The sequence below is a fragment of the Garra rufa genome, chromosome 20 (genome assembly GCF_049309525.1).
Source record: "Garra rufa chromosome 20, GarRuf1.0, whole genome shotgun sequence".
In the NCBI taxonomy this organism is placed as follows: domain Eukaryota; kingdom Metazoa; phylum Chordata; class Actinopteri; order Cypriniformes; family Cyprinidae; genus Garra; species Garra rufa.
This window is the reverse complement of record NC_133380.1, coordinates 37,589,648-37,603,523: the sequence shown is the minus strand read 5'-3', so window position 1 is coordinate 37,603,523 and position 13,876 is coordinate 37,589,648. Positions and strand designations below refer to the sequence as shown.

At 40.0% G+C, this 13,876-nt stretch overlaps 1 protein-coding gene across 2 annotated transcripts in view; it reads left to right on the top strand.

The window, feature by feature from the left end:
- The window catches only part of ly75 (lymphocyte antigen 75), a 56,241-nt gene that overhangs the window by 24,849 nt on the left and 17,516 nt on the right, over positions 1-13,876 (top strand). For both annotated transcript variants that reach the window (XM_073825777.1, XM_073825776.1), the window contains exons 10-20: positions 560-648; positions 917-1,086; positions 2,606-2,814; positions 6,287-6,429; positions 6,520-6,601; positions 6,743-6,814; positions 11,000-11,123; positions 11,432-11,467; positions 11,565-11,734; positions 13,629-13,696; positions 13,794-13,870. In XM_073825777.1, the coding sequence (XP_073681878.1) occupies positions 560-648; positions 917-1,086; positions 2,606-2,814; positions 6,287-6,429; positions 6,520-6,601; positions 6,743-6,814; positions 11,000-11,123; positions 11,432-11,467; positions 11,565-11,734; positions 13,629-13,696; positions 13,794-13,870 (1,240 nt within the window). The remainder of the gene's footprint in view (positions 1-559; positions 649-916; positions 1,087-2,605; positions 2,815-6,286; positions 6,430-6,519; positions 6,602-6,742; positions 6,815-10,999; positions 11,124-11,431; positions 11,468-11,564; positions 11,735-13,628; positions 13,697-13,793; positions 13,871-13,876) is intronic.

The following is a 13,876-nucleotide window of genomic DNA, read 5'->3' as shown; positions in this document are numbered from 1 at the left end:
ACCCAAGAACTGAACCCCGAAAAAAGTCCCCTAAGTCAGCTGGTTCTGAGACTTACTAACCTGACTAACTCTACTAACACTAACCAGTCTCAGACGCAGAAGTATAGACAGACAGACACACACACACACACACACACACACACACACACAGATAGGCAGAAGTATAGACAGACAGACACACACACACACACACACACACACACACACACACACACACACACACACACACACACACAGATAGGCAGAAGTATTGACAGAAGTATAGACTTTGGCAATATTGTATTTTTTTACAGTCATGCCAATAAAGCAATTTTGAATTTGAATTTTATACATAGACACACAGACAGATAGGCAGCAGTATTGATAGGTAGATAGATAGATAGATTTAACACCGTTAAACTGGAAAAAATTAATCACCAGTGTTAACGCGTTAATTTGGACACCACTAGTGGAAATACATCATGTTTGTGTTTTACGCAGTTGTTATTGTAGTCCATTTAGTTTCCACATGTGAATCTGATTCATGATTAAGCCGACATCTGTCTTTTTTTCTCTCTAGAACTGGAAGAGACATGGCGACGCTTGCTATAATGTGGGCACTGAGCTGGTGTTCTATAAAAACAGCTGCCACATCACCATTAATAACAGGTATCTGTTAACATAAATTTGATTTAAAACTCATAGGAGTAGCATGAAACAAACAACGATACGCTTACAGTTAAAGGGATAGTTCAGCCAAAAATAAAAATTCTGTCATTAATTACTCACCCTCATGTTGTTCCAAACCTGTAAGACCTTTGCTCATCTTCGGAACACAATTAAAGATATTTTTGACTAAATCCGAGAGCTTTCTGACCCTAATAGTGAACCATTAATAGTACTAATTTAACATTAAGATTTGTAATCCTCTCTCTAGATTTGAACAGGCCTTCATTAACAGTCTTCTGAAAGAACATATCAGCACTGAGGTGTTGTATTTCTGGACGGGGCTACAGGACACTAAAGGCTCCAGGGAGTACCAGTGGATCAGTCAGGATGGGACGGCAGACCGGGTCACCTACACCAACTGGAAATGGCTAGAACCAGGTAATGTGCTTCATTTCTTTATTAAACAAGTGCAGACTTAAAGGGATTCATTCAGTAATTACTGCAAACCTGTGAGACCTTCGTTTATCTTTGGAACACAAATTAAGATATTTTTGATGAAATCCGAGAGCTTTCTGACTCTGCATAGACAGCAACACAATGGACACGTTCAAGGCCCAGAAAGGTAGTAAGGACTTCTTTAAAATAGTCCATGTGACATCAGTGGTTCAACTGTAATTGTATGAGGCTACGAGTAAAATTTTTGAAAGCAAAAAAAAAAAACGTCTTTATTCAACAGTTTCTTCTTTTCTGTGTCAGTCTTCACCATGCGCAAATAGAGAAGAAATTGTTGAATAAAGTCATTATTTTTGTTTTCTTTGCACACAAAACATATTCTTGTAGTTTTATAACATTACAGTTGAACCACTGATGTCATATGAATTATTTTAACAATGTCTTTACTACCTTTCTGGGCCTTGAATGTTTCAGTTGCGTTGCTGTCTATGCAGAATCAGAAAGTTCTCAGATTTCATCAAAAATATCTTAATTTGTGTTCTGAACATTCACAAAGGTCTAACGGGTTTGGAACGACATGAAGGTGAGCAATTAATGACAGAATTTTCATTTGTATTTAAACTATTAATTTAAAGGAGAAGTTCACTTCCAGAACAAAAATGTACAGATTATGTACTCAGTCAAAAAGAAATTATGTTTTTTGTGGAAAACATTTTAGATTTCTCTCTATATAGTGGACTTCAATGGTGCCCCGAGTTTGAACTTCCAAAATGTAGTTTAAATGCAGTTCCAAAGGGCTCTAAATGATCCCAGCTGAAGAAGAAGGGTCTTATCTAGCGAAACGATCGGTTAATTTCTACAAAAATTGACAATTGATATACTTTTTAACCTCAGATGCTCAACTTGTCTAGCTCTGCGTCAACTCTGTGTATTATGGCTCAATACATTTTCTCAAGCAACTTCAAAATCATCCTACATCGCGACTGTACCGACCCAGTGAACGTGCAAAATAGATCAAACGCATTTACAAAAAAAAGGTCAAAGAGCGATGTAGGATGATTTTGAAGTTGGAGGACAAACTGTCGTGAACCAGAATAAACAGAGTTGACGCAGAGCTAGACAAGACGAGCATTTGAGGTTAAAAAGTATATAAATTGTCAATTTTTCGGTTCGCTGAATAACACCCTTCTTCCTCGGCTGGGATGATTAAGAGCCATTTGAAGCTGCATTTTGAAAGTTCACCATAGAAGTTCACTATATGGAGAGAAATCCTGAAATGGTTTCCTAAAAAAAAGACATTTTAGATGACAAGGGGGTGAGTACATTATCTGTACATTTTTGTTCTGGAAATGAACTTCTCCTGTAAGTGTTGTTTTTTTGGGGTTATTGTGAATTGATAAAGCAATATCGATTCCTTGGAGGGAAAACAGTTTACTAGCTTCCTGACCTAAAATACCATAATTCAAAAGATTTTGCATTGAGTTTGAATGTGAATGTGTTCCAGGTTTTGCCGGTGGCTGTGTGGTGATGTCTACCGGGAATCCATTGGGCCAGTGGGCTGTTAAAAACTGTAGTCTGTTCAAAGCTCACAATATCTGTAAGAAACCCATTAAATCAATGGTCCAACCCAGCCCAGATCCAATTGTGCCCAATCCCAATGCTTCCTGTGCACCAGGATGGGTCTCGAGGGAAGGCCTGAACTACTGTTACAAGGTGTGTTACGCTGGTATTCATTTAAAACAATAGAAGCTGAGTCAAGACAATTTCTGGTTGGATTTGTGACATGGCATTTTCACTGTCCCACAAGATAAAAAATAAACATAATTAGTATTGTAGTTATTTAAAATAGTAAATAGTTAAACATTTCTTTCTCCTACATGGACCTGTTGTTATAAAAGCTGCAGTGTTTTTTACATTTAAAATTTTTTACATTTTTGAGCCAAATGTCAAAATTGTCCTATGGTGTGACTATCGCAAGCTTCGATTAGCTGAAGGACCCCATTCATGATCATGTTACTGAAGCCCCGTTTGAAGCCCATGACGTGTGTACTTGGTAAATTTTTTTCTCAGAATTGTTTAAATATATAACTTTTTAGGAACCAATACAAAAGTGTTACGTTTTGTTGTCCTTTGGTGTGACACCCCTAAATTATATATATTTTTTTATTAAAAACTACATAATCTGATTCTGATAATTAGCTTAGAATAGCAAAGTCATTAATTGACACAAAAAGTTGAAACGTCCTATGGTGTCTGTACTGTTACACCACAGGACAGAGATGTTACACCAGAGGACAAGGTCTCTTTAAGAAGCATTTTAAATAATTAAATGAGATTAGTTTGTCCTTTTTTTTTTTTTGTATTCTTAAATGCAATAATTGCATGAATTAAACTATTTTCCGATGTTTTTGCAGAAAACTTGTACCGTTATAAAGTGTCATGAAAATAAATATAAAATGTGATGCTTTGTTTTTGAAACAGAAAGAATTGAGGGAGAGAAATTAGTGGAAGAGAGAGGACATGGAAATATAGACAGAAAATGAACAGGGATCTACCAGAAGGGAGGAGCAATGCAGAAAGTAAATGAGGCAAAATGATGCCTTAAAAAGAGTAGCCATATCATTTAAAAAAAATCCATTCACAAAATAATTAATGAATATAGTTTGAATATCAATCATTTTTAGCTGTGCTGCACATACAGCGGGGTGACTAGTAGAGTTTCAGTAACATACTGATTGACTAAGAGACTGAATTTTGCTGATATTGTTTGTATCAAAATTAAACATTCTTTCTCCTTTGACATGTTCAAAATTAAATAGGACTTTAATAACTACTATTTCTGTTGTTTAGTGTGACATAATGTCCTGTGGTGTGACACACATAAAAGAACCACAGATTTGTTTTTAGCTCAAAATATCTAAAAAAAAAAAAAACGTTTGAGTATTTCAATATGGGAGATATAAATATTACTCGTCTTATAATAGTATAATTTTCAGCAGTTTCAGAAGATTGTTGTTGTCAAAGTTGAAACTGTCCAACCAGTCATGGCGAAACAATCATGTTGATTATAATTTCATGTTAAATAAAGAACACTGTATAAAAATAAGTGTCTGACAATTAAGATAAATCTTGGCATGATAAAGCATGTTCATCATGCTAGAAACATTCCAGCAACATGTTAGTAACATGCTTATTGTGCTAGAATAATGCTAACATCATGCTAGTAATTTGAAAACCATGCTAACAACATGCTAATAACATCCCAAACATGCTAGTAACATGCTAATCATGCCAACAACATGTTAATAACATGCTAGAATCATGCTAACAACATGCTAGTAACTTATACTAACAACATGCTAGGAACATGTTAATCATGTTAGAAACATGCTAACAACATGCTAGTAACTTGTTAATCATGTTAGAAACATGCTAGCAACATGTTAATCATATTAGAATCATGTTAGGCACATGCTAATCATGCTAACAACAGGCTAGTAACTTGTTTATCATGCTAACAACATGCTAGTAACTTATCATACTAACAACATGCTAGCAACATGTTAATCATGTTAGAAACATGCTAACAACATGCTAGTAACATGTTAATCATGCTATAAATATGCTAGCAACATGCTAATCATGTTAGAATCGAGCTAACAGCATGTTAGTAATATGTACTCAGGTTAGAAAGATTTGTTAATCATGCTAGCAACATGCTAATAATGTTAGAATCATGGAAACAACATGTATAACATGTATAACAACAACTTGTTAATTATGTTAACAACATGCTAGTAACGTGCTAATCAGGTTAGAATCATGTTAGTAACATGCTAATCATGGTAACAACATGCTAGTAACTTATCATACTAACAAAATGTTAATAACATGTAATCAGGCTAGAAACATGCTAGTACGTTTTTACATGCTAATCATGCTAGCAACATGCTAATCATGCTAGAATCATGTAAACAACATGCTAGTAACTTGTTAATTATGGTAACAACTTGCTAGTAACATTCCAATCATGTTAGAATCATGTTAGTACATGTTAATCATGCTAACAACATGCTAGTAAAATGTTAGAATAATGCAAACAACATGCTAGTAACTTATACTAACAACATGCTAGCAACATGTTAATCATGCTAGAAACATTCTAACAATATGCTAGTAATTTGTTAATCATGCTAGAAACATGCTAACCAAATGCTAGTAACTTGCTAATCATGCTAGAAACATGCTAACAATATGCTAGTAATTTGTTAATCATGCTAGAAACATGCTAACCAAATGCTAGTAACTTGCTAATCATGTTAGAAACATGCTAACAATATGCTAGTAACATGTTAATCAAGTTAGAAACATGCTAACCAAATGCTAGTAACTTGCTAATCATGCTAGACACATGTTAACAATATGCTAGTAATTTGTTAATCATGCTAGAAACATGCTAACCAAATGCTAGTAACTTGCTAATCATGTTAGAAAAATGCTAACAATATGCTAGTAACATGTTAATCAAGTTAGAAACATGCTAACCAAATGCTAGTAACTTGCTAATCATGCTAGACACATGCTAACAATATGCTAGTAACATGTTAATCAAGTTAGAAACATGCTAACCAAATGCTAGTAACTTGCTAATTATGCTAGAAACATGCTAACAATATGCTAGTAACATGTTAATCAAGTTAGAAACATGCTAACCAAATGCTAGTAACTTGCTAATCATGTTAGAAACATGCTAACAATATGCTAGTAACATGTTAATCAAGTTAGAAACATGCTAACCAAATGCTAGTAACTTGCTAATCATGCTAGACACATGCTAACAATATGCTAGTAACATGTTAATCAAGTTAGAAACATGCTAACCAAATGCCAGTAATTTGCTAATCATGCTAGACACATGCTAACAACATGCTATCTATCTATCTGACAGACTGTTTGCCTTCAAAACAGTCAAGCTTTAAAACTACTTTAAACTTCAATCTATTTCAGACTTAAAACCGTCAAAACCTTTCAAACTGTCTGGTCAGGCTTTCTCAAGCCAACTTCAAAGTTTCTCTTGACAAACTTTTTTAATCTAGTTTTTGCTATGTCACACCATAGGACTTTAACTGTCTATTTGTCAACTACCCAGTTGTATCTAATCAACATCTGTTGCGATGTGCTGCAGGTGTTTCATGGAGAGCGTTTGACCAGGAAGCGCTCGTGGGAAGAGGCTGAGCGTTTCTGTGAGGCACTAGGTGCTCATTTGCCCAGCTTCACCGAGGATAAAGATATGCAAGTGTTACATTCCATCCTGAGAGACTCTATCAGGTACAGATAGGACCGTTTTTTTTACCCACACAAAACCAAATGTTGTAAAAATGTATGGACTTATAATTGTGCTGTTTGTTTCCCTTACAGCGATAACCGCTTTTTCTGGGTGGGACTTAATCGCCGAAATCCAAATAACGACAACAACTGGGAGTGGAGTGACGGGCGTCCGGTGAGTCACTGACATATGATGATTTCTGAACAAAATAAAGACATCACTGAGTGCTGATCAGAGCCATACGTTGCTCCTTTATGACTCGGTTGACTAAAGCTCATGTAGGTGTTGTCATTTGTTTCTGTTGCTTGCTAACAGGTGTCCATGATGATCTTTCCTGAGGAATTTAACGAAGATGATGCCTACAGCAGGGATTGCGTTGCCTTTAAGGTGTGGTAAACATGACCCCTGACTGCTCATAACATCACAACACTGCATTATTACACAATGTTATCTCAACAAACAGCTCAAGAAATGAAACATGCTGGTCTGGCTGGTCCTCTTTAAAAAACATATAATTATAAGCTGTAAAACCTTACTTGCTTGACTGTTAGAGATTGTTATCAAACAAGATTCAAATGCTCAAAAACATCAGAGGCATCAAACGATGGAAGCCCGTTTCTGCCACTGAATAAAAAATAAAAGGTAATTGTGACTCACAATTCTGACTTTATTCTCGAAAAAGCATGTACAGTATACATCACACAATTCTAAAATTGCATGATATAAACTCGCAATTGTAAAGTCAGAATTGCATTATATTGCATTTATATCTTGCAATTCTGACCTTTTTTTTCAGAATTGTGAGATATAAACTTGCAATTGCAAGTTATAAAGTCCAGTTCTGAGTGGAAAAAAAGACTGTTTCCCTTCAGTCGTTTCACTACGATGTTACATATGGGAACTCGCTTGAGAGTCCAATCATCTCTGAGCCTTATTCAAAAGGCCAATGAAAATTGGCGAGTGGCATTTGCATGCCAAGCCACTCCCCCGTACATACGGGTATGTAAGATAGCGGCATGCAGCCAGTCATTCAAATTTTTGCTCGAGCCTGAGAAAAAAAAAAAGAAATTACGTCATTCCTGCAAGAGTTGCTGCTCTCTCCCCCGCTGGTGTGCTGCCATCGAAAAAGAGCAACATCTAAAAGGGTGTTTGGCAGCCGCCAGCGGGATCCTACGGGCGGCCGTTTTCACGGCCATCAAAGCCTCCTGCTCTCCAGCGAGCGAGGCCCCATTGAGTGCACAGTGTGCCGCGGTTTCCTCCCTGGGCAGACCAGGACTAAAAGAGCAATTTCTCACGGCTGTGTAAAAACGTTCTTTTCAGAATGGTTTTCCGGCCGTGCCCTGCTGGATGTGGCAGTTTCCTCACCTCTGAGGACGGACATGAACACTGCCTCACATGCCTGAGCTGAGAGCATGCTGAGGCAGTGTTCACGGATGGTTCGTGCATCCACTGTGAACGCATGACCATGGTCACGCTGAAGAACCACCGCTCCTTTGCTAGGCGGCTCCGCTCGTTACCCCGCGGCTCGTCGTTAAGCCGCCAATGCTTTTTGACCGCCGTGGCGAGGCACGAGGGGGACTTACGAGTCACCGTGCAGAACGTGCCGCCGGCCCCCAAAGCCCTGCGACCTTCTGCACCCCAGCGTGTCCCCGTCAGGTGGCCAGAGCAGTACGCTTCCCCACAGCCCGGGCTTAGCGTCTCCTTTGGCGCTCCACAAGAGGAAGAGATGTCTGTCGCAGCATCAGAGGGAGAGTCTGACGGTGAAGCTGAACTCTCAGCTATGCTCCTCCGAGCCGCCAGGGGGATCGGCCGGCGGCGTGTGAGGCACCTCCAGGCCAATCCCCCTGGCGGCTCTCTAGGCTGGACGATTGGTTTCTGGGGAAGGCGCCTGCGGCACCGCCGCGCCCTCCCCCCGTTCCATTCTTTCCGGAGGTGCATGAGGAGCTGATTAAAACATGGAGGGCGCCTTTTTCATTTCCCCCGCGCTCCGGCTCCTCCTCCCTCGCCACCCTCGATGGCGGGGCAGCCCGGGGATACGAGTCGGTTCCACAGGTTGTGCGCGCTGTCGCGGTGCATTTATGCCCGCGTGGCGCTGCCACCTGGCGGGACCGACCGCATCTACCCTCCAGAGCGTGTGAGTGCTCATCCGCTCTCGCGGGACGCGTGTATCGTGCTGCTGGACAGGCTGCTTCCGCCCTGCACGCCATGACCACCTTACAGGTCTACCAGGCGCAGGCACTAAAACAACTGCAAGAGGGTGGTCCTGATCAAGAAGTGATGCAGGAACTCCGTGCCGCCACCGACTTCGCCCTCCGGGCGACGAAGGTCACGGCACGGTCTCTTGGTCAGGTGATGTCCACGGCCGTGGTCCAGGAGCGACATCTATGGCTCAATCTGGCGCAAATGGCAGACGCCGACAAAGCTCACTTTCTCGACGCTCCCATCTCCCAGAGCGGCCTATTCGGCGACACTGTCGAGGACTTTGCCCAGCAGTTCTCGGCAGTCCAGAAGCAGACGGAGGACATCAAACACATCTTGCCCCGCCGCAAAGCTACCATCCTGCCGCCGGTGGCCCAGTCTCCGCCTGCCCGTCACCGAGGGCGCCCCCCCGCGGCCCCCAAGAAACCAGCTCATACACCTGCTGAGGCCCACGATGCCAGGCTGGCGGCCCGGCGCAGAGCTGGCCGCGGGAGAGCGGCGCCGCCCGCCTCTCAGGGATCGGCCAAAAACACCCGCAAAAGATCTGCGAAACGTCCCTGACGCCGGCAACCCAGAGGTGACGGAGATTGCTCTTCGGGGGACGATGACATCAGCACCCCCACTCCCGGTGGAGGGCCGGGAGCCACTGTGTATTCAAACACCGCCCACGGGTCGACGGTACCCACAATTTCAAAAAAAGAGCAATTTTCCTCACCTCTGGGGTTCTGGCCCCGAGTTCCCCTTTCGAGCAGCACTTACACTCCTCGGAACCGGACTTGGAGCCTCATATCGCCAGCGTGGGAACCAGGCAAGAAGGTAAGCGCTGCTTATGGCAGTCTGACTTTTCTCCAGGACGTTCATCCTTCTGGGTTCAGTCCCTTTCCCCTTTCCCCCTCAGGCTGCCCCACCGTGTTCACGTCGGTCAACGTTCCCTTGATACCCCTGGCAACTCGGCTGGGAGCCTAGCTTCAGCTTCCCAGCCCCTCGCGGTGGTTGATACGGACGGTCTCAGCTATGCGATTCAGGTCGCCAGGCGTCCGCCCAGGTACAGAGTCCTTCTCACTTCTGTCCATTCAGACACGCATGCCGCTGTCCTGCGTGCAGAGATTGCAGTCCTACTGGCGAAGGATGCAATCTAGCCGGTCCCTCCAGCCGAGATGAAGTCTGGGTTCTACCAGTATCGGGCTCCTGGACAGGACCTCGACTGCAGTGGCACATCAATTGCCTTGAGTTGTTGGCTGTGCTTCTGGCCCTTCGTCGCTTCCGATCGACGTTGCATCAGAAACACGTGCTTGTTCGTACTAACAGCACTGCGACTGTGACAGTGTGGCAGATATCAATCGCCAAGGCGGTCTTCGCTCTCCTCGCATGTCACAACTCGCCCGCCGTCTGCTCCTTTGGAGTCAAATGTGGCTGGAATCGCTACATGCCATTCACATACCAGGGGAACTCAACCGTGCAGCGGATCAGCTCTCACGGCAGTCCACGCACCCTGGAGAATGGCGACTCCACCCCGTGACAGTCCAGCTGATTTGGAGTCATTTCGGCCAGGCTCAGATAGATCTGTTCGCCTCCCCCGAATCCTCTCACTGCCAGCTCTTTTACTCCCTGACCAAGGTTTCCCTCGGCAGAGACGCGCTGGCACACAGCTGGCCTCCGGGGCTCAAGTACACCTTTCCCCCAGTGAGGAAAAAAAGTGTTTTTTTTTTTTCTTTTCTTGCAATTGCGAGTTTATATCACACAATACTGACTTTATAACTCTGAGTGCAATTCTGAGAAAAAAATTCAGAATTGAATTTGTATCTTGCAATTCTGACTTAATTTCTCAGAATTGTGAGTTTAAATCTTTGTGATTTTGTTTTCTATATCACCCAATACTAACTTTATAACTTGCAACTACGAGTTTATATCATGCAATTCTGAGAAAAGTTTGAGTTCTATTCTGACTTTATTTCTCAGAATTGCAAGTTTAAATCTTTGTGATTTTTTTTATTTTTATTTTTCTTTGTGAGTTTTCTTTTCTTGCAATTGTGAGTTTATCACACAATAATGACTTGATAACTCACAACTGCGAGTTTATATCATGCAATTCTAAGAAAAAAAATCTGAACTGTAAGTTTATATCTTGCAATTCTGAGAAAAAAAGTCAGAATTGTGAGATGTAAACTCACAACTGCAAGAAAAAAAGTCAGAATTGTCAGATAAAAAAAAAAATTCAGTGGCAAAATGGGTTTCCATATCAAACTGACAATAATAAAAAGAAAAAAAACATTGGTTTTAGAATAGTAGATGTTACACCGTAAAAACCGAAGGCCGTTAGAATTTGGACATCTTGTGATCATTTATTGCTATGTTTTTGTGTTGTATCATCAGACTTTGAAAGGAGCCTACAAGCCGTTGCTGTACCTCCTGTATAATAATGCTCCTCCACGGCCTTTCTATCCCAGCACCTTTCACTGCGACGCTAAACTGGAATGGGTGTGTCAGATACCAAGAGGTAAACAACTCCAAACATCTTTTGCCAAAGTTTTACAGTTGTTAATACTTACGAATATAGATTCTAGTTTTACTTTGCAAACAACAAATTTGTGGAAATGTGTTTTTCACAGTTTTCTGAGTTTAAAAAGTGTTTTTCACTTCATTGTAATTGTATGTACTGTAAAAGAGCGACAAGTATGTTAAGAATTTCACTTTTTATGTTCCATGGAAAAAAAAAATAACAGCATACAGGTTTGGAGCCAGATAGCCAACATGTTTTTAACAAAAAACATATGCTGATTTCACGCTCTCTGTGTCATTCACTAGGTCAAACACCAAAAACACCAGAATGGTACAACCCAGGTAGAGCGTTTATTTCAAATCAAATGCACAAATATGCAAATTATGTACTTTTTTTTGTGTGAAATCAGTGACATGTTTTGTCTTTCTCTACTAACAGATGGCCACCATGACACATCAGTGTTTATAGACGGCCAGGAGTTCTGGTTTGTAAAAGAGCCAAAGCTGTCCTTTGAGGAGGCCGTCTTGTACTGCAGCAGCAACAGCAGCAAACTCGCCTCACCTGACACCCTTAATGCTGTGCGCCGCCTACAGGAACATCTTTCTGAGGTATCAGAGGGGGCAGATGTTTTCACAAACCCTGAATTACAGGGGGGTTTGACTTCTTAAAGTAAAGACTGTCAAAACAGAATGCATACAACATATGTAAGCCATCAAAAAGCACATTTATTGAACAGAAAGAGAACAGAATGTTACTCTCAAAACTATCCGTCTTTTTCTTTAACATGGAAGTAGGCTTATGGGTGAGACTTCAGATTCATTAGCCGCTATAGGGAAATAAGGAGAAGAATAACAACGTGCAGTAAATGATAAAACTGTTTGCATTACAAACCAGTGTGTTCATAATTAAGTACATTTAAGCAAATATGGTAAGACACACCAATTTGCAATATCAAACAGGAAAGCAAGCTGTTTTGTACAGCTAAAAATAGCTAAGCATGGAATCCAGACCCATAAAATTTACAGATGTCTTCGCCCACTCTTGCGTGAAGAAAAATTACGATTTTTATTTTTCATTTGTTGTTAATTAAAATGTAATTTAAAGTTATTTACAAAATAGTTAAATTAACTTTTTAAATAAAAGGAAATTTTATTACAAGTTAAAAGATGTATTGCTGTGATGTCAAAGCTGAACTGTGGATACTTTTTAGCATGGTTTGCTGAATATAACAATCAAAAGAGCATAACGAAATGAGATACCCAAAATCCCCTTTGTGAAAACATTTGACTAATATGTCAAAAAAATTAAACAAGAATTTTGAAACTGACTTCATCCAGTGTTAACATTTCTGTGCAAGAAATGTATGCAAATTCGCGCACATTTGATTAAATAATACCTCATTTGCATATTTAACCCCTTAACTGTCACCCGTCCACTCTGTGGGACGCCTAAGTTTCTTCACCATTTTACAAATAAATCCTAATCTAATCATGACAAACTATATATTGTTGGAAAGGTCTAAGGCTCCTAAATAGATATTTTACATTGTTACAAATTATGTAGGAAAAATAATAGATTCATCTATGACAAGAGTGCACCTCGAAAATCTACTTCATAACAGGAGTTCTGACCTTTGTCATAAACAGACTTCCTTGTTGCCTTTTTCTCTATCACACTTTAGAAATCATAAGAAATGATATTAAACTATCAAAATTCACCCTTTGAAAGCCATTTTAAAATCTGACAATGAATTTACATGGAAAAAGTACATTAAATTCATATTACAAAATGTTTTTGTTCATGAATTATAAAAAATTAGGTTTGAAATCTTCATCTTCATGTCTCTGTTCAAAAATGGAATTGACAGTTAAGGGGTTAAACCTAACATTTTAGAAAACTTGTAAAACAAAAAATGCTTGCAGTTATCGATGTACTCAATTAACTGGGTAAGTAAGGTGATAACTATTAGTGAATTTTTTTTCTTCCCCTTTTCACCTGCAGTGTCTCACCTTAAACATACTGGCCACAAACTCACATTTTGAACAGTAGTAAATATTATATAAATGTAATTTAAATGACAAAGCTTATCCTTTTTAATTGAGTGGTACTAAATCAGATACAATTTAGCTGTCTGCAGATGTACTGTATTTTTTATTTATTAAATTAATAGCATTAGAATAATATAACATTTTACAGTTGTTATAACACGCATCCTCATAAATGAACATTGTTTGATCCACAATAAAGTGTGGATTTGTTGGGTAATAGATAATATTAAAGGGATAGTTGTAACTGGTGTGTTTTATGTCGTAGAATAAAATGTGAAAGTATCTTGAGCTTGTGTTAACCACGACCCTTATTTAAGGGATTTAACCAAAATCCCATTCAAAAAACCCATTGACTTTAGGACAGTGGAACCGGAAGTGCTAAAATGGTACAAATTGCTTACAAAGTGACGTCATATTTCCTCCACTCTATTAATCTACTTTTAATGATTTGTAGCATTCAGGACAGGAGATTGTGAAGTGGTGGGCAGACCTTCGTTACCCTGGTCCTCATGTTCCCTTTATGTAAGTTCTGCTTTTTTTATGCCTTATTCAAACCTCATCAAGAAGCACAATTTCAGGCATGATCCTCTCTTTTATTTATTGTTGTGTGTGTTTGCAGGGTCAGCCCCATGCACTACTATTATTCAGCATTTCTGGGCAGGTGCCCCTCTATCACTCCCGTGTCATTTGTGCCAGGTATGA